The sequence below is a fragment of the Malania oleifera genome, chromosome 6, assembly GCF_029873635.1.
Source record: "Malania oleifera isolate guangnan ecotype guangnan chromosome 6, ASM2987363v1, whole genome shotgun sequence".
In the NCBI taxonomy this organism is placed as follows: Eukaryota; Viridiplantae; Streptophyta; class Magnoliopsida; order Santalales; family Ximeniaceae; genus Malania; species Malania oleifera.
The window spans coordinates 105,818,181-105,840,041 of NC_080422.1; the positions used below are offsets into that span (position 1 = coordinate 105,818,181).

At 37.3% G+C, this 21,861-nt stretch overlaps 2 protein-coding genes across 2 annotated transcripts in view; one reads left to right on the top strand and one right to left on the bottom strand.

Annotated features, from left to right (window-relative positions):
• Positions 1-2,545, top strand: part of LOC131157650 (uncharacterized) — a 65,927-nt gene extending 63,382 nt beyond the window's left edge. The window contains exon 10 of the mRNA XM_058111960.1: positions 1,880-2,545. Coding sequence (XP_057967943.1) covers positions 1,880-2,251 — 372 coding nt within the window. The 3' untranslated portion in view covers positions 2,252-2,545. The remainder of the gene's footprint in view (positions 1-1,879) is intronic.
• A 601-nt stretch (positions 2,546-3,146) lies between these two features.
• Positions 3,147-21,861, bottom strand: part of LOC131157842 (uncharacterized) — a 48,512-nt gene continuing 29,797 nt past the window's right edge. Inside the window, exons 2-3 of the mRNA XM_058112250.1 lie at positions 16,949-17,133; positions 3,147-3,847 (exon numbers count right to left, since the gene is read on the bottom strand). Coding sequence (XP_057968233.1) covers positions 3,302-3,847; positions 16,949-17,133 — 731 coding nt within the window. The 3' untranslated portion in view covers positions 3,147-3,301. The remainder of the gene's footprint in view (positions 3,848-16,948; positions 17,134-21,861) is intronic.

A 21,861-nucleotide genomic window follows, 5' to 3' on the forward strand; every position in this document is an offset into this window, starting at 1 on the left:
CTAATGGGGTCAAGATTCAGCCCAACTCAAAATGCTTGGAGGGGTTAAGAGATTTGTTTAAAGGAGAGACAGACAACCAATAATCATAGAAAAAATAGCTTTTTAATTGATTACCCACCACTTTCTTAATAGTCATAAGCAACCTTTCTGCTTTCAAGCAACTTTTTCCTAGCCCACGTACTATTCAAAATAGGCTTAATTGCCCAAATAGATTTTCCTTTTAGTTTACAGGAGTGAATCCATACGACCCACAGAAAATTTTTGGAGGAGCAAAGAAACCATAAAAGCTTTAGAGCTGTGATATCCTTCCATTCAAAGAGCAACTTCAGTTCAAGGCCTCCCTCATCCCTCATCCAAAGGCTTACAAACATCAGCCCAACTCACCTTGCAAAAATAAGTATTCCAATCATTGTCCTTCCAGAGAAAAGCTTTAAACTTTCTCTCCTACTCCTGAATTACAGAATTTGGGAGGAAAAGAAACTTTTAGTTTACAGGAGTGAATCCACATGACCCCCAGAAAATTTTTGGAGGAGCAAAGAAAACGTAAAAGCTTTAGAGCTGTGATATCTTTCCATTCAAAGAGTAACTTCAGATCGAGGCCTCCCTCATCCCTCATCCAAAGGCTTACAAACATCAGCCCAATTCACCTTGCGAAATTGAGTATTCCAATCATTGTCTTTCCAGAGAAAAGCTTCAAACTCTCTCTCCAACTCCTGAATTATGGAATTTGGGAGGAAAAGAACAGAAGCCCAGAAACCATAAATACTATTCACAACAGACATGATGAGCTGCAATATATATACCAGAGTAAGAAAGGAATTTATTAGTACAGGAAAAAATCCTAGCAGAAATCATTTCCAGAAGCATCACAGAGTCAGTTTTATTTATCCTCTTTGTAACTAGAGGTATGCCTAGATATCTGATAGGTAAAAACCTCTAGTCACTCCAAACAGCAATAGAATTGACAAGATCATCAGAAATAACAGAGCAGAACAATTCAAGCTTATCAGGGTTGCATTTCAGATAAGATTTTATAGAATAAAGAGAGAGAATGCATTTGATACTATATACTGAGTTATATCTCCATTTTCCAAATTGAACCATGCAATTTTTAAAGCAATGGTTGATAGTACAATGCGAAATTTTTAGTAAAAATTTATTGAAAACAATTACAGGAATTAACAATTCTGACTCAACTTGTAAATAGCATGCAAATGTAACAAGAATAAGTATGGTTTGTTTTCACCCGGTAAACAAAAATAGTATTGGGGGCATAGGGCATATAGAAAGTTTTGACGTTCAACTGCTATTGTAACATTTTAACATTTAAAAACAACATGGCCATAGGTTTACAGCAACCCACAATTAATCAGGACCATGCAAATTTCCCACACTTTTGACTTATTATCCCCTTTATATTAACTCATATACTCACAAGTGACTTGCACATTATTACAGGTAATTTCTGTTACATCAAGATTTTTTATTCTTGACAATCATGAGAAAAATGAAAATTTATAATTAATTTCATTGAGGTATCTTGTTTTAAATGTTTGATCTTATGAATATAAGAAAAAGGAAAGAAATTATAGATTCTTGTAGCATGAATTTCTTTTTGGTATTTTACTAAAAAAATGCACAAGCAGCAGGAAAATATATAAAAATCTAATGATGATGATGTTTGGTCATTATGCAATGTATGCATTGATCATAAGATCCATAGAACTGAACGGAGAAAAATGATTCATCTAGCTAACCAAGCTTTTATAATTGGGACAAAAGCTTTCAATGCAAGGATAACTGAGTTCATCTCTCTTTCAATATTTATTGCTTTTTGTAGATACTAAACTAACAATGCTTAACTATTTTTCTTTTGCAGCAACGTATTCAGGCTCTTGAGGCTGAACTTGAGGTGGAGAAGTCGCAGCATGCGCCTCTTTATGGTTACGGCTTAGAAGCTCTGTCAGCGAAGGAATTAGAGACAGTATCACGCATCCATGTAGAAGGACTTAGAGATATCCATGCTTTTATACAGCGGAGATATGGAATAGGCAGCTCTTCCATAAACCCTAACACCCATCCGAACCCCCTCATGGTGTGCCCTACAGCCACAACTCCCATGGCTGTTGGATTGCCTTATTTACCAACTTCAAACGGCAGTCAAATCCATGATATTGGGGGTATTGTTTCACAGTGGGATCCTGGTTCATGTGCAAGAAAATTCTTTCGCCATGATCACCGTGATCCTTGATTTATAAAAATTTAAAACTGAGCTCATTTACTTAACTGGCCTTCTTAAGCCTGTACAAAATCTGGGTGTTGTGTTTGTAATCTGTGTTATTACACTGATGGAAAAGTGCCAGTACGTGTCAAATATACAAAATGAAGGTACAGAAAATAGAATAAAGGGAGTTTGATGGCCATAGCGAATTTGCAGATCTTGTTTTTGTTAGGTTTTGTTCGGTCTTTCTGCGTACAGTAATATTTGTTTGAAATCGACCAGGTAACTGTGAATAGTTACATTCTTTCTGTTTGCTACCTTCACCAGGTGCCGAGTATTATGTGCAGTAATACATGTTTGAAAACCACCATGTGACCTAATATTTGTCAACATAATTTGGATTGTTCATAAAGTCATGCAACTTTCCCCATTTTGTAGTTTACCTTCCCCAAGGACCTGTATTTGTATTAAATTGTTGTACTAAGCAGTATGTTGTGTTCAGCTCAATTCTAAACAGTACATCCTTGCAATAATGTTTCTTCCAAGCTCCAAGAAAGGACAATGTCACACCATTAGACATACGTAAAAGGTTTTATCTTTTCCCCGAAGAATCCGCTATTAAGGAATAAGAACATGATTATATCTCCAGCAAACCCACCATAGAGACCCTCTTGTTAATTTCTCATAGAAAATTATGTTACTTTGCATACGCATACTGCATTATATAAATGATGGTAACTACCAAGTATTCAATGCACTCCCATACATGTATTATTTCAGTTCCAAGAGTGCATCAAAACAACTAATTGGCATTGCATGGTATTGAAAGCCAGTGGAAAAAATTCAGTTATCAAACACGAAGGAAAGAGCAGGAAACTAAACAACTTGACAAACCCAGCATAGCAATCATAGGTGATCTGTGTCATGCATTTTAAATTAACTGATTATTGTATTTAGTGACGAAGTTTATCTGTCGGTACAGATCCACAAGTAGTTCATTTAAAAAAAGAAAAAAGAGGGTGGGGGGGGGGGGGGAGGGGGAGGAGGTGCAATGCACAAACTTTACAGAACTTTGACAATTCAAACAGCAGCTGAACTGTCTGAATCAAAATCATCAATTGTAAGCCAGTCATTTGACTCTTCTCCTTCGGAATCTCTATCATGAGAAGATGGACTTGCCTTTTGGCAGCCACCTTGGGTCTTGGAGTTATCGTTCAGTTGAACCCATTCACTGGATCCATTTGGTGAAGGTGACCTAATATTCTCTCCTGGCCTAGAGCCAGATAATCTACGAGAGAGATCATCATCATCATCCTCCAGATCACTGAAGGACATATCCTCTTCAAGTGGCTTTCGGGCACTTACAGAAGTGCTCCTGTCAATGCCACCCTCTTTCAACCATTGGTCAGTACTTTCGTGTTCTTCAATATGTATTTCTCTCATAGCATTAATAGTGTCAGCCAAAATTTTCTTTCCCTGAGATGGGCTACTTTCTCCTTGCCTGTCCCTGTCCCTGTGTTGATCACCATCTGCAGACGCAATAGCAGTCTTATTCTCATTGCTCTCCACCTGTGCATAACTCTTGTTTTTCAGATTCTGCAGAAGTATCTCTCTTGCTTCAACAATCTGCAAAGAGCAAAACTTTCTTTAACAAGGTATTTAGTAAATATAAAAACTTAAATAATATGTTGTGCCTGATTGTGAAAAGGATATACCCTAACTCAATCAGTAGGGAAGATAACTACACTAGCATATGAAAAGAGATTTTTCTTTATTATTATTATTATTATTATTATATACAATTACTTTTTAGAACAAATATTGACAAGATTGTGAGTTTGTATTACAAGTAAGAGTAAAATGCAGGTAACTGCATTAGAATGCGTAGTAGTGCTGAGTTCTAATTCAAATTTAAAGTAAATTAACAAGTGGGACAGTGGTTTGAGAATGCAGCAGATCATATCGTGTAAGGATCACAAATAGAGCACACTGTACCCATCTAATGAAAGTACAAAAGTAGCCCACTAATCATCACTTGGACAATTTGCTACTTTTTTTTTCTACATCAACAGTTTCAGCACTAGTAAAAGGTGAGAAAGACAGCCTGGCAGACATGCCATGGCCCTGTGTCTGGAAATCAGGAGTGATGTTGGACAAGTAACAGTGAGAAATAGAAAGAATAAATAGGAAGAGAGAAGGAATGAAGATGCTGCAGGACAGCACTGAGAATAGAAGAGGAGGAGAATTACAGAATCTGATAAGGAGAAGAGAACAGACACAGCAAGGCAAAACTACAGAAAGGTTGCCAGACAGAACAGAGCAGAGCCTAATGAGAGGGAGAACTGTACGAGAGAGAGAGAGAGAGAGACTGAACTAGATTCTGATTCAAAACAATAACTGATTTTCTAATACATTACAAAGAAAGTACTTATACACAATACTGCAACTTACACAGATAATTACAAAATAACCTCAACAAAAATAGAAAAATTCCAAAATAATCCCAAAATACTTAAAATACACAAAAAAATCCTAAACTATCTAAATTTCTAAAAACACCAAAAAAATTCCAAAATTAAATAAAAATCCTAGCTACAATATAAACATCTAAAGTTCTCCATTGGTGGTTCTCCATTAACAGGTCCATTTACTGTGTACAGCAGATGGAAAGGAAAATCACAAGTCCCTCCACACAAACTTCAAAATGATAGTTCAAATGTGCAGAGGCACAATCTTAAATATATATACACAAAATATGCTTTAAATTGCATCATGGTACAAACAATGTGCTAACCATTGTCAAATAAACTCTACAGCAAAACATGGCAATACCCAAATATTACTACCTTCTAGCTTTTTTCATTATAAGAACTAGCATGTTTTTTACACACAAACAATACAGTACAAAGGTTAAAATTTAGTCACTGAATTTTAAGTCCAATAAACAACAGTAACATGTGGTCAAATACAGCTCCAGGTGTAATAACATAAGTATAATAATTGACATGATTTGTTAAAAGAGAATAAAGATATGAGGAGGGCAAGACATCTGCCAAAGGAAAAGTTCACAACTAATGATAATTGTTCCAAAAATAAGGAACTCATATTTCATTTTTGTTACACCATTAAACTAATATTTCAAATGCAGCTATTCAATTAATTTACAGCTGATATTCCTTCATTGAATGCTCAGTTTACCTAGTTTGTTTTGGGGAATAGGCAACGCTGCTTCATAGGTGAGCACTATGTGGGAAGATGCTTTTCCAAATATGGTTCAGGACATTTATTCTAGGGCTCTCTCTCTCTCTCTCTCTCTCATTTTCCTATTGCACTCAAACCCAATCAAGTAAGGTGCAGTCCTAGCTCTTTTCATTTAGAGAAAGTGTGAGTTTGTTTTAATGAAGTTGAAATTATTGAAGGCTTGGAATAAGAAGGATTTTTTGGATACTTAAGGGTGAAAAAGAAAATCATATTTTCAGGGAGATTGCTGAGTTGGATAGGCTGGGGAGGGTTTAATATCAGAGGAAAAAAAAACCATTAGAAGTTATCTTTAAAATGATTTTGAGGATGTTTTGTTTGGAGGAGGAAATTTGTGAGGCAAAAGATTATTAAGTGGGTAAGGACTGTAATACCTGCTTTTTCATCGGATGGCTAGAAGAAGGATTAAGGAACTGGAGCTTCTGATCGAGGAAATTGTCTGATTCAGGCGTTATTGAAGTCATGCTTCTAATGATTGGATAGTTAAAGAGGCTTTTCCTGTAGAGGAGGATGGGATTTTATTAATAATGATCTTATGAGGAATTTCCACAACTTTTATGCCATAGAATTGTTGGCAAGAGTATTAATTTTACTTTGATCACTTTAATGCCTAAAAAGAATCATTCCACCAAGATGAAGGATTTAAGATTGATAAGCATGGTAACTAGTGCATGCAAAACCTTGACAAAAGCCTGATTCAGGAGGTTGTGCGTGGTTTCAAATTCTACCAATTCTTCCTATGCCATATGTACATTTTTCATCTTGCTCTATTTGTTAATGAAGTGGAGGATGTAAATGCAAGGGGGAGGAAGGAGATTGCTTTTAACCTAGACTTGGAAGAGTCTTGTAATTCATTCAATTTGGTTTTTGAACTGGGTCTTGGATAAGAAGGGTTTTGGTTCTATGTGGAAGAAATGAATTAGAGGTTGTTTTATCTTCTCTTTTTCCCAATTATTTGTACATGGCAATGTAGAGCTCGGCTTACAGCTTTGAGAGGCTTACATTAGGATGGTCCTCTGTCTTCCTTATTATTTATTTTACTAGACGTTTTGAGCAATATATTGTCCAGGAATGAGGATTTGAGTTTCATGGGAAGGCTTACTGTTGATAGTAACGACGTTTCAGTTTCACATCTATGGTTTGCTATTGATACTGTTTTTTTTCTTTTTTCCTTTTTTTGGGGGGAGGGTGTTTAAGCATGGAATGGAAGAGTTCAACAGTGCTTTTACCATATTGCTTTAGTCTCCTAAATTTTTTTTTTGGTCCTAAATTTTATTTACCTTGGTTCTCCCAGGCTTGAATTCTCAGGATTTCTCTCGTTATCCTTCTTTGGGTACTTGTAAAGTTCAGAAGTGGCCTATGATTTTTTTATTTAAGCATTCCATTAGGCAGCAACCCTCATTTGTGTTGAATTCTCAAGAGATTACAGTTGGAAGCGTGCCTTCTTTTTTTTTGTTTGGGGGGTGGTGGGGGGAGTAGTGGGGGTGTGGTGGAAATTATTACTTGTCTCAGCATGCCATTTTAGCATTCCTAATTGATTTATGAGTTTTGCAAAAGAACTGCAAGCTTTTTGGGGATTCTCATTTATTAGATGTGGGAAATGTTTAAAAAGGATCATCTACGAACATAAACAAAGATAAAGGATCCTTTACCTTAGCCCCTCTAGAAAACCCGAACCAATCTTTTGGCTCCCCATTAATAATCACTGAAAAATACACACAAGATAAACCCCGGCCCATCCAATTCCTCCACCCATCTCCAATTCCTCTAAGAAGTATTAGGAGGAGCCTATATAAAGGCTTGATGTATAACCACAAGAGGCAAATAGAATTTCATTTTTATTCTCTCTTTTAATTTCTTGTTTATTTTTCTCTTATTTTCCTGCATCCTTGTCTTGTGCCAACTGGCCCTGCATCAATATATTTGTTGAGATTTTGATAAAATGAATGACCTAACTCAAAGACAGGTCTATCCTCCATTTATAATGCAAAACAAATACATTTTAATGGCCATAATACCCTTACTAACTCTCACTAATTAACAAACTAAAACACTTCATAATAATACTAAAAAACTAAAATAACCATTAGCACTCCCCCTCAAGCTGGAGCATAAATATCATATGCTCCTAGCTTGTTACAAATAAAGTTAACACGAGCACTCCCCAAAGCTTTGGCAAAAAAATCATCAATTTGCATATCAGACTTCACGTAAGAGGTAATGAGCTTGAATACAAGTTCCTCCCTAACAAAATTCTAATCAACTTCCATGTGTTTCATTCGCTCAAAGAAGATAGAGTTGGAAGTAATGTGACGAGCAAATTGATTATCACGCATCAACTCCATAGACTGAGAATGTTGAAAACCCAATTCTTCCAATATGTTCTTCAACCAAACAAGTTCACAAGTAGTGTCAGTCATAGCTTTATACTCTAATATAGCACTTGACCTAACCACCACAATTTGTTTCCTACTCTTCCAAGAAACCAAATTGGCACCAACCAAGATACAGTATACCAGTTGTGGATCTTCAATCGAAGGCTTCCCGACCCAATTTGCATTTGTATATCTCTGAATATTAGGGTGACCAAGACCTCTCCTAGGTGCATCCCTAAGATATCTTAAGATGCGAGTTACTACGTCCTAGTGACTTGTCCTCAAGGAATCCAAAAATTGACTCACAACACTTGTTACAAAAGATGACTGACTGAGTGACTGTGAGATAATTCAACTTTCCAACAAGTCTCCAGTATCATTGAGGATTAAGCAACAAATCACCATATCCGACAACAACTTGCTGTTAGGATCAATGGGTGCATCAACCGGTTTGGATCCCAACAGTCTAGTCTCATCCAATAGATCAAGAACATGCTTCCTCTGTGACGAAACAGTTCCCATATGAAATCTAGATACTCCCATACCCAAGAAGTATTTCACAGTCTCAAATCTTTGGTTTGAAACTTAGTCTTCAAAATATGTTTGAGGCTCTAAATACCTTTATCATCATCACTTGTAATAACAATATCATCCACATACACAATATGAAAGATCATACCCAATGAAGTATGACGATAAAACACAGAGTGATCCATTGCACACCACCAAAGACCAAGCTCACTAACTACAACACTCAATCAACCAAACCAAGCTCTGGGAGACTATTTTAAACCATATAGTGCCTTCTTGAGCCAACACACTAGGCTTGACTCCCCCTAGCAACAAACCCAGATAACCCCATAGAGACCTCAAGATCACCATGCAAGGAGGCATTCTTCACATCTGACTGATGTAGAGGCCAATGATAGGTGGTTATCAAGGAGATGAACAAGCGTACTTATGTAAGTTTGGCAATCCAACAAAAATGTCAGAATTATCCAAACCATACACCTAAGTATGCCCCTTAGCAACAAGGCGAGCCTCCATACGAGCCACTGAACCATCAAGGTTGACTTTCACAGTGTATACCCAGTGACAACTAACCACAGACTTGTCAATAGGAAGATATACCAAGTCACACATATCATTGTCCCGTAAAGCATTCATCTCTTCAACCATGGCATTCCTCCACCCAAAGTGAGCTAAGGCTTTTGAAAGAGATTTAGGAAGGGCACCAGATGATAGAGTAGTAAAAAAAAAAAAAACAATAATAAAAGGGTGATAAGAAGTCGTAGCAAACATAGTTGGAAATGGAATGTTGAGTACATGTGCATTTACCTTTCCAAATAGCAATGGGAAGATCAACACCATGGGAAATATGATCATCCGACAAGGAAACCAAAGGCATGGTAGTAGAAGCTAAAGGGGACTTTCTTCCTTGGAGCTGCCATCGTGAATACACCTGCAAATTAGGATGATTGAGATGATGAGAAGGACTCAAACTACATGGAGACACAATGGGTAAGGACAGCAAACTAGAATCTAGAAGATTAGGTCGAGGAAGAGACTCATTGAAATCAGAAGCACTCAGGGACTGAGTGTAGTAAGGTGCAAAATCAAAGAAGGAAACATCTGTAGAAACAAAGAATAGATGCAACATAGCACTATAACAATGATGTCCCTTTTGAGTATATGAGCAGCCCAAAAAGACACATTTTATTATATAACATGAGGATCCAACTTATCCACCCCTGAAGTTGGCATTAAACAAAGGACACCCACTGAATATACAAGGAGGCAAAGATAATAGAGGTGAATTATGGAAGAGAATAAAGCAGGGAATTTTACCCCTAAGAACAAAGGATGGCCATCCTATTAATAAGATAGCAAGCAGTAAGTACAACATCACACAAAACACTTTAGGTACATGTATTTGACAAAGGCGAGAGTGATTTCAAGGATATGTCTATTTTTCCTCTCTGCAACCCCATTTTGTTAAGGAGTGTTAGCACAACATGATTGATGAACAATACCAAACTGAATCATATAAGTAGTGAATTGAGTATTGAAATGCTTTTTAGCATTATCATTCCTAAGTATTCAAATTGGCAAACCAAATTGAGTCCTTATTTCGCAAAAAAAGCAGAAAATATATAAAATAACTCAGAACGATCTTTTATTAAATATAGCCAAGTCATCCACAAAGGTTACAAAATAATGGACATCCAACTTAGACACAACTAAACTAGGACCCCAAACATCATAACAAAGTAACATTAAAGGACTTGCAGCCCGTTTATTGACTCGGGAAGCAAAAGGGACATGATGATGCTTTCCCAACTGACAAGACTCACAATCAAGACTAAACACATAACTCAAATCAAGAACCAGACATTTCAAATTTTCTAACGAAGCATGACCAAGGCAACAATGAATTTTGAGAGGTGTGCAGCAGCAGTGTAGGCGGTAGAAGGAGATAGTGGCTCAAAGTGATAAAGTCCACTAGCTTCACGCCCTCCCCCAATTGTCTTCCTTGTCTTCAAATCCTAAATAACCATAGAATCAAAGAAGAATGTTACTAAACAATTCATGGATTTGGTAATCTTGCTAACGAACATAAGATTGAAAGGGAACTTGAATATACAAAACTTAAGGAAGAGAAATAGAAGAAGTGGGATTTATAGTCCCAAATCCCTCAACGGCAGTGATGGATCCATCAGCAAGAGTAACACAAGGTAAATTTTCAGGATACTGAAGAGTCAAGAAGAAATTAGGTATACCTGTGATATGATCAACGGCTAACCCAAGGACTAGGACAAGAAGTACTGGATGACAGGCATGTTGTGGGATTACCTGTTTGGGCAAGAAATGCATTAGGATGAGAAGCTTTTTGTGATGCTTGATACTGCTAGAACTTATAATACTCTTCCTCTGACATAGTTACAATATGTGCCCCCACTTAGCCCCAAAGATGTGGAGTCGGCGGTAGCTACATTGGCTGCCCCCAAAGGTGTAGAACAATATGTGCCCCCACTTAGCCCCAAAGATGTGGAGTCGGCGGTAGCTACATTGGCTGCCCCCAAAGGTGTGGAGTCGATGGTGGTTGCATTGGCAACATGTAAAGGTCTACCATGGAGATCCAAACACTGCTCAATAGTATGATTATCTTTTCCACAATGCGCACACTTGCAAGGAGTGGCTCTACCTCGTCCATCTCTACCACCATGACCGCTTGAACCACCTCGATAACTTCTGCAATTGTTTGGTAGAAAACTAGAATCACCATGTGTGGCAAAGGCTATCATCTTAAGAGTCCAATGCAAGAGCAGGAGAATGTGTGCTAAAGGAAGCACGAAGGACACGAGAATAAACATCGGCAAATGATGGCACTGCACTACTAAATATCTAGGATTGGACTGCCTCAAACTCGAGTTTCAAGCCTACTCAAACCTGAAGAATTGTCATCTGCTCCCTCTGCTTCTGCATCTCACAAACGTCGGCAGTTATAAGTTGCACGATGTTAAGCTCCTCATATGAATACATTTCACCTCTCCAAAAAATTTGCAATGCTCCTATCTCCTTATCGTAACTGAAAATACTCCTGAGATGACATACATGTAATGTTATTAGAGTACAAAAGCTTGGCATAATCCCAAATCTCCTTACATGTATCTAGATGCATGCACATCAATGCAATCTGGAGCTCCATCAAATTCCACAAGAGAGAAACAATCAAGGCATCTTCCTGAATCCACACTTCTTTTCTCTTCTCATCAAAAGGATTAGCTAGGAGCAAGCGGTTAGATTTTTCCTAATCCTGCTAAATAAACCCGAACAGCCTTTGACCACTGAACATAATTCTTTCCATCCAACTTTTCAGTTGTTATCTGTGCCAACGATGACAATCCATCCCAGCACTCAAAAACCAGCAGCCACACCAATGACAAACAAGAAGAACAATCAAAAATAATCAGAACAACCGCAAACAAGGTGAAGCACCAAAACAACCACGGACAAGGTGAACCATCTACAAACTGAAATCAACTTATGAACACCACCACTGCTCCAAGGAACATACAAAAAGCCTTTACAAACACCGAACAACAACAACTAATGAATTACCACGAGTGCGTAGTCTAAAAAGGTTGGATTTTTTAACCCAAAAAAAAAAAAAAATGCCCAACAGCTTGATAATATTGTCTAGGGAAGGAATCAAGACATGAGAGAGGAAAAAATAGAAAAAGGGTGGCCAGAATCTCTCTCACGTGCTGGCACGTGGGGTCAAGACTGGCTGGCGCATGGTGGCGCTTGGGGAGGTTTCTGGCTAAGGGATTTTGTAAGGCTATGTTTCATAGGGTTCTGTTTTGGCAATATGGTTGGTTTTGTGAAATAATGAAGGGTTGCAGTGGTTCTGAGAAGAGCAGCAACAGGAGGGTGTTTTTTGGCGGCAGCTGAGTGTGATAGGTTTAGGTTGGATCACGCTTTGATACCATGTTGAGATTTTGATTAAATGGACGACCTACTTAGAAGATAGGTCTCTCCCTCTATTTATAATACAAAACAAAAACATTCTAATGACCATAATACCCTTACTAACTGTCACTAATTAGCATACTAACACACTTGACAATAATACTAAAAGACTAAAATAACCATTAACAATATCATCAAAATATAAATAAAAAACACATTCCAATTAAGTGGCTATGCATTGCAGACATGAACCTTAAGCAAAGTAATCAAGCTTCAACTTTAGTTCCTCTTGATTGATTTTAGTTCAGTTAGGTTTGGGTCTAATTCAATTCAATTCAATATGTTTCTCTACAAAGTTCAGAGCAGCGTGATTTATAAGAATAGTTTGGCTCATTATCAATAGAACCAAGAATCAAATTGAACTGAACCATACGTTTCTGGATTTTTGGGGCCAGAACCTGTCTAAATTCTCAAAAATAACAGAACCAAACCAGTTGGTTCAGGCCCTAGTTTATGGATACCCTGTTGCAGCTTTAATTTAGCAATAAGGGGTCCAGTGTCTAGGAACATTTCCCTATGGAAGAAATGATGGTAATATTCTCCTACAAAAGCTGAAGCGCTTTGACACAAGGTGATAAAATTCAATCAAGGACTCCAACAGAATAGAAGCTAAGGTGAGGAGACACATACAAGCTAGTCCATGTAGTTCGCTCTTAAAGTTATCCTTCTTTCCTATGACCCATTATAACTTTGAGGACAGATTCAAAATTCAAATCCACGACTAAAGAGGTTGATGAAGATGAATTTATTTCTATGAGTCCCTCCCTCCATGATATCCTCTTTTTTCATTGATCATGATGTCGTTTGTCAGCCATGCGCTTCCTCCCTCTTTCCCTCCTCTCCATGATATCCTCTTTTTCATCAACCACGATATCGTTCAACAGCCACAATGGAGAAGAATCTCCAGCTGCTAGTACAAATTGAAGTAAAATTCTTCCTTTCAAGAATAGAGAGGTTGAGGGCTCCTATGTCAATGATAGAATGGATATTTTGTTGAATGTGACTTCGGTGTAGCCTTGGTTGAGTAGATTCGTTTGGAAAAAGAAAAGAAAAAATAAATAAATTGATGTTTCAATTGTGTGTTGGAAATCAGGCCAACTTGGCTTGGCAGATTTCTCAAGTTAGGAGTCCAGCAATTTTGATTTTGGTTCCCAAATGTTTGAAAGGAGGTAGCTGGAGAAGTTTCATGGAAGGACTACAACTTACAGGATTTGGTAGGAAAAAAGTATCGATTGAATCTAATCTTGAGGAGGTTGGTATAGAAGAGGCAAAAAAAGGGATTTGTGGAGCAGGATCTTTAAGGGAAAATCTCCTTCGGAGTTGCCTGTGCATGGATGGAGGTGCGTGCATTGTGGGAATAAAGAAGACTTTCATCATGAAGGTAGTCCAGTAGTGGCAGTGCAGTTCGATCAAGCAGGTAAGATGATGACAGCGGTTTGGCAAGATGCAGAGCAAGAGTTTCCTGCAAGTGAACAATTGATGAAGAAGGAGATGTTTGGGCCAGAGAGTAGTCGGCCTTCTAATCATTGTACTGTAGATTTATTGGGTAATGGATATCATCAAGCTGTTGGGCCTAAGAATGGTAGGCCTTAAGAGTAGTGGATTTTTTTACTACAGGAAGTTGTTTTTGTTGGCTTGCCGGGAGAGGGCAAATCATGCTTTAAAGATTTCAATAGACTTAGCCAATTCGGTGAATTGTTGTGGCCTTTAACTTAAGGAGCCCAGGAAAATCACATGGAGGGGATTAAAGAGGTAGCTTTCTCTTTTAACAAAACAGGCAGAGAGTCCCAGGCACCTCCAGTAGGTGACTCTAATATAGATAAAGGGATTTCTCCCTTTTGATAACATGGATTTTATGCAGATGACTAAGAAAAGAAATTATGATTTGGCAACTCTTTATTCAATTGTAGCAGATCTTTTTCCAGAAGTTTCTTCGCAAAATCACAACGTTGGAATGTCAGGAGCAGGGGATAAACAAACTGTCAAGAATTCTTGTGAGGAGTGGAAGATGAAATCAGATAGAGGCCAGAACGAGGAAAGTTTTGACAATGGGTTGTGCCCAGAGGAGGTAAGAAGTTCTGGGGATAGAAAATATGAAAAAGAATGTTAAAAAGGCAGTTGAAATGAAGGTGTATAAGCATCTATCAGCAAGGAAGAAATGCAAAGGTATGAAAATTTAGTTTCTTAACAGTTGTAAGGGCTCAAGTTTGCAGGGGGGAAATTTTTCAAACAGAAGATGCTAGAAAGTTTTATCTTCAGGAATCTCAGAATTGCTGTTAGTCTGGCTTTAATAAAAGAGGTATTATTGGTCTCAGATGAAGAAAAAAAAAATTTTTTGGGGGGGGGGGGGGGGGGTGTTGTTGTGGAAGAGTTGAGGAGGGGGAGGGAATTTTTAGGTGGACATTGAGTATAAAAGTGACTTTGTGATAGTGGTGATTTATTGGATGAGCTTTGTCAAAGTATGGATTATATTTCCAATTCTTCTGACGCTGTTCAGGATATTTCTTATGTGCCCCCTTCTCTGCCTGAAGGTTGAGAGGATGTTTGTATTTTTGAGGAAGGGGAGTTGGGTGTAGATTTGGCCATCACTAATCATTGTAGGGATAGGTTAATACCTAATCCAGTGGAGGAGATCAGTGTGAGGATGTTGGTGCTCAAAAAAATTCTGACTGATGTGGGACTCTAGTCGGCTGACCCGAGGGAATGAAGTTCGATTGGACGGTGTTAATAGGGTAAAAAAAATTAAAAGGCAGCGAGAACTAGCACAAGTACAGAGTTCCATCAGTTACAAAGGGAAGGGCTTTTTTAATTAGGGTTTGCTAGTTTTTTTTTCATTTTTTCTTTTAAGTTTTGGTTTTTGTTGTTTCTTCCTGCTTTGAGGATCTCTTGTCCTTTTTCTAGGTTGTAATACTTTCTTTCTTAATAAATTTCTTTTGATGTCCAAAAAAAAAACCACTAGTGATTAATTGCTTGGCGATCTGGTATGCACTCCTGAGGGGCTGCAGAGCAGGGTTGGATTATTTTGAACTCAGGGATTTTTTTTTTTTTTTTTTTTTTTTTTTTTTTTTGAAGCATTAGGACTTTGGGTAGACGAAGCAGATCTTGGAGGATCATGAATTGATAGGTATTATTAGGTGTATTCAGTTGGAAAGGAATTCTTGGATCTTCAAGGATGATTCCCTACCTTTTTCACATAGCTTGGGAGAAAATGATTTTTTGTAGGTTTTTCTTAACTTTAGTCTTCAGTTGCGGGTGTCATTCTACTGATTCATCTTACTCATAACTGATGCAAATTGGAAGGCTCTGCCACTCTATTCTACTGATTGGTCTTCTCAGTACTTGATTTCTTATGTATCTCTTTCTTTTTCTAGATTTTATTTTGGCAGATTTTTTTTCCCTTGCCTTGTTTCATTTTCCCCAATAAAAAAGAAATGTATTAAGAGAAGAAAAGGAAACAACAAGCTTAAGGAGGACAGGAAGTACTCAAAAGATAAAAACCAAAACAAAAACAAACCAAAAGCTAATTAAGTAAACCCCTTTTAAAACCCTTCCTCATAACTAATTGAATGCTGCAAATTTGCTAACTCCTGCTGGCCTTTTTTCACCTTCCCCATACAACCATCCAATAAAACTTCTTGACCTCCAAGATTCGAAGGCACAAACCTATCTTGTTCCATAGTTGTGGAGCTTCTAAATTAATCTCCACTGAAGGAGACAGTGGTTGTCAGAAAAATCATCCCTAATCTAATCATAAACCTGCTGTTTTTTATCTATTCCACTATGGTCAAAAGAAATACCATCTAAACCTTCACATAGTGTTTGGAAGCATTGATTTCAAACTTTCGATTTGGATTTGAGTGGTCTTAGACAAATTTTAATATTATTTTATATTACATATTATCAAATCCACTACAAATCCAAACAAGACCTCTCCAAGCATAGGGGCAGGGTTCAGGCGGAGTTGCTGACACATGGGAAATATCTTCAAAAGCATCAGAGGAATATGAGCAATAGCCATACTATTCATCAGACTCATCCAATAAGAATCCTTCATCAGGCAAACTTACCATTGCAATCGCTCTAGTTATTAGAAACATCACCCCTATTATTTTTTCCCTTGAGCCTACCTGCCTTATTCTTCTTCCTAATCCTACTTCCCTTCTCTCTGTTTCTATCTGGTCGGTTTCTGATTTTCAGCTCTGTCCAGCAACAGTTTCTCCCCTCTGTTTCTCCCCATCAATTTTCTCTGTTTATGTTTCTTACTGTCCTACATCATGTTTGCTACAAATACTCCCAAAATAAAATCCAAAATAAATAACATTACAACAACAGTAATATTATGTTCTCCATCAGATATGTACCAGCATAATCATTAAGATCTCAAGGCACAGATGTGTTCTTTCAAAAGGTAAGGTGTATTTTTCAAGACAACGAAGTACGAAGTTCCAAATGATTCTGTATTCAATCTATAATTTAACAGCCCATAATAGATCTGTTTATTTTTACCTACAAAATACAGTTAAAAGAAATGATAGATATAAACAAAACAAAAAAAACTTGCCTCAGAAGTTGACAGAAGCTCTGAACCATGCACATCCAGCCTTGGAAGCAACAAAATAAAATATATCATCCAAAAATTTTTGTCACTCATGTAACTGGAGAGTTTAAGTTTAAGAGCAGTGAAACTTGGAGACAACTGTAAAACAGTGGAGGCATGTTCTTTTTGAGTATCAGACATATTAAAATCTGCAAAAAAACTATGCCAACGTTAGAAAGCCATATGCTGCTGCATTAAAATCCACAAATATCAATTTGCTTCAAGAAAAAACATCAGTCCATAATCTTGGATCTAGGTACACTTCCTTTATGACTAGCTTTAGAACCCCGTACCTCGTTAGCTATTATATTGAAAAATTATTGTATGAAAAAAATACGGCTCAAACAAGTTTACATGAGTTCTCATTTGTTTCATGATGAAAATACTTCTCACACAGAAAAATGTTCCCCTCCAAAATGATCTCCTGTTGTCTGGATATAACACTTGGAAATTATTTTTCCACTGTTTTGACATGGAAAGTATGTATTTCACTCTTATTGATGCAGCAAGGGAAGGGAGAAAGGTACCAACTACAAGAATTGACAGGTGAGATGATTATGTGATTAACTTGGGATTTGAAGTCAATTTTGGATTTGAATACAATTAACAGTATTGCGGTAGCACTGTTTTTTTACAGTGTCATCAGACAATACTAAAGCAGCAACACTATTCACAGTACAGCAGTTGTGCTGCTTGGTGATAAATTTTGGAATGCTACTTTCGAGGCTGATAAATTCTGAGGTGTGATTCCTATGAACATATCCCCATGAACTGTGAAAGATTTCTCTTTCTCAATCTACTTTTAACACTATTTTATTTTGTTAGAAGAGAATATGTTATTTTAGAATTCATCCATTAAAACTGCTCTCCAGGTGCAGTAGAGCAGAGTTTGGTGATGCCCAAGGAGAAGCTCTTCTCCTGACATTTCTCCCCATCGAGGCTGCGAGAATGGCAATTCTTTTCTCCCTTTGTTTCTATACTCCCTGAAATCTTCTTCTCTCAATCTCCCATTGCTCCACCATCCAGTCACAGTAGTATTTTGATGATTCTCGCTTCTTCGTTCAGTTTGTCGCCTGTCTCTCTGCCAGAACTTCTCATCTTCCACCAAAAACTCTACACCAGAACCCCTCACTCAACCAGTCACAGAGATCGAAAATCAATTCCTCTTGTATACCTTCAGAGATCTCTTCTCTCCCACCTGATATCCCTTGCATAACACCAGGCCTTTTAAATTACCTCACCCCAAACCAGAATTGCACAATAACAATAACTCGCATTCCCATCCAAAACCAATTTTCGTCTTACCACCAGTAAATTGCATCCCACTTTCCCCACACCAAAATCACCCATTATTCTTTCTTCCACAGTTTCAGACGAAACCAATCATCTTCCTCTCCTTTCGGCCTTAGGGACCAGAAATGGGAGAACATTCTATTGTTAAAATTGATAGGAAGGTGTTCAGCATGATTCGGTTAGACTCAGAGACATTTTGTATCACTGAATCTACAAGGTGGCATGTTTTCTTCATTGTGCTGAAAATCACCTCTTCCAGCTCGTTCTTTATAGATCTTTTTGCCTCCTCATTCTCCAAGATTTTAGTCCCCTCTTCCTTTCTATCCAAAAATTCCAACTCACCTAGGAATAGCTTTAGCATCACCAAACACCTCCTGGTTCCAAGGTTTCAGCTTCACCTTCAGACATTTTAACTTGCTCATAAACCTAAAACCTTCCAACCCCCCCCCCATGTCCTCTTCCCAAGAGCTTCTCACTAATGTCTTAAAAGAAGCATGGTCCAGCCACATATCTCAAACCTGAAAGGCGTGGACCCAAGATAACCTACTAGATTCTAGCAAAATAGGGAAGTGATCAGAAGTAGGTTTCAGTAGAATAGTTCGAGAGAGGTAAGAGAATTCATCCTCCCAATCACTACAAAACAGGAATCTATCTACTAGCCACCGCCTCTCCCCTAAAAACCTCACCGCATTAAAATCACCGCCCACTACTCACCTAGAGGAACAAAACCCAAAAGTGTAATAAAGATCATCCCTAAGAGTTGGTCTAGGAGGACCATACACCAAGGAACCCGCCATTGACCCCTCCCTTTCACTTTGACAATAATAGAAAGGGAAAATAGGCCCACTAAATTATCTACTTTAGAGATAAAGTGAGAATCCCACATGACAAGAACACCTCTAGATGCACATCGAGAGGGTAAGAAGTCCCATTCCCTAGACCGACTACCCCAAATACTCCTAATGATCCCTCGATCGATCATCTCCATTTTAGTTTCCTAAATCTTGACAATATTCAAGAGTACTTAAACAAAACTTCCCTGATTAGGTTCCTCTTCCTAACTTCCCCTAAACCTCTCACATTCCAATCGATAATCTTCATATCTTGACATGCTTACCACCCTTCCTAGGCCCTTTACCACCCTCGTAGTTAATAGAAGAGATCAATTTCTTAATTCTTTTTTAACTTTCTTTTTCCTTCTCTTGTAGGTCCAAGGGCTCAGACCCAACCTCATGTCCTAACCTAAGGGATCCACTAGTTTCAGGCCTAAAGTTTCTAGGTGTTTATGTGAGTCTTTATAGTCTCTCTTCTTGGTATTACTATATTAATGTTGGATGTTTCAAATTAAAAAAATATATGTTTAATAAATATTATATAATAGTCGTTGTTTTATTATAACTAAGTATACGTTAAATTTAATATATTAGTTTTAACATTTTTAAAATATTAACTACTACTACTTTAATGATTTCGTATTTATGATGCTGGAAATTATACTTAATTTTACCTATATAAATTGTGATCCAGTTTCATTTCAAGATACGTTTTTTCTCCTTTGAAATAACTTTATTTTCTACTCTTTCCTGAGATTTGTATTTTGTTGGGTAACTAAATCTAAATGACACTACATCTCCTATAGCTCTAGTGTTTGTGAGTGTACACAAAACTGAGCCAACTGAGTAATCCTGGAGGTCGTGCGTGCAATAACAATTTGCACCAAGAAATGTTCACCATAGGCACGAAATCGACTTTAAAGACAGTTGTCCTTCCATGCCTCAAATTCTGATAAGTATGTCTTTTTATTTAATATTAATTTTATTAGTAAACATTTTTCCTTCTATTATGTTTCCAACAATCTTAAAGTCAAACGCTATTATTTATTTTAGAAGGAAAAAATAAATAAATTGCATATATTGAAAATTTAGAATAAAAAATATTGATTCTATGTATTTTCTAAATATTTTTAACACAAGTTTTGATGTTGTTCTTATTTTCTTGCATGATGAGTGCATGCTTGAGTATTGTGAATTTTAGATTTATTTATTTATTTCTCAAATTTCTTATCTCTAGAATAACGGTGTAAGAGATATGTTATTTGCATAGCAATATTTTACTAAAATTATTTAAATATTGCTTGATTTGGAAATATATTGAAGTTTGGGGGTTACAATGCTATAATAGCTATAATATTGTTTGAGACTAACTATTTTTGAGTCAAGAAATCAATATACAAGCCATGGTTTTGAATAATAAGTTTAACCTTTGAACACTTGCTCTGACATGTCAAGGTCCTTCCATCTGCAACCTTCACATCAAACTTTCACATTGCACCATAGGATAGGCTAGTCATTTAGCAATTTTAGTGTCCATGAAATTATTAGTGCTACTTGTATCAATTAAGATAGTAACAGGTTGGCATTTTAGGAAGCCACTAATTTTCATAGTTTGAGGATTAGCATAACTAGCTAAAGCATGAACAAAAGAAATGATAGATTCATCATTATCATCAAATTTCATACCTTCCCGATCTGAATAAGGGGGTCATCCTCAACCTCTTCTGGCTCCTCCATTGGTTCAATTATCAACAATCGTCCTTTTTTGCAACGGTGCCCTATATGCCACTTTTCATCACAATGCCAGCAAAAATCTTTTGCCATTCTCTCTTTAAGTTCCTCCTAAGACAATCATTTGGCAAGAGGATTGCAAGGAGTAGGTGGTGTGATAGTGCTACTAACAATCTACTTGCTAGTTGGAGCGACATCGTTCTTCTCCCAACTTCTCTTCTTCTAACTGTGCAAAGGAAATTTCAATAGTCATAGTTTGTGGCTGACATACATTGACCTCACGTTGAATGATAGGTAGGAGACCTTCAATTAAAGTATCGATGAGTTGGATTTCAATCCAATATTTAGTCATGTTTGATAGCTGCTCAAATCATGTTTAGTACTCCAAAACAATGCTAGTTTGGCGTATTTTCGCAAGCTCTCCGACGATATTCTCATATCCAGTGGGCCCAAATCAGACAAGTAATCCATAAACAAATTCTGCCCATGAAGGCATTCAATAATGAGTTTCAAACCAATCATACCATTGAATAGCATTGCCATCCAAACTAATCAACTTTAGATGTTTCTAAGGGTGCAGTGAAAGCAAAAGTATTTTTCAGCTGTAGAAATCCAACCGATAAGGCCATCATTGTCCCACCAAGGAAATTCCATCTTCATGCGAGAAGGATCACAATCACACTCTCCTTGGTAACCTCCTTCACGCACGTACTGCTGCTCCATACGATTTGCTTATGTTAAGGCATCATATAGCTCTCTTTGTGGGAAGATGTAATGACTAGTTTAGAAAGTGATGTATGAATCTCTTCAAATTGAGACTTAAAACACGTTGCTAAGTTCAGCCTTTAGCCTAACTTCCATTTGTCATTCTATTGAATTTTCTGAGCCCATTGCGTATGAGTGAAGACTAAGAATTCCAAGATCTTGCTTTTGTTGGCGGGTTAACAGCATCCACAAGAACACTGACTTTGATACCAAATGATAAGACCCTTGGGTTTTATTGTGGATAAATTGGGGAAA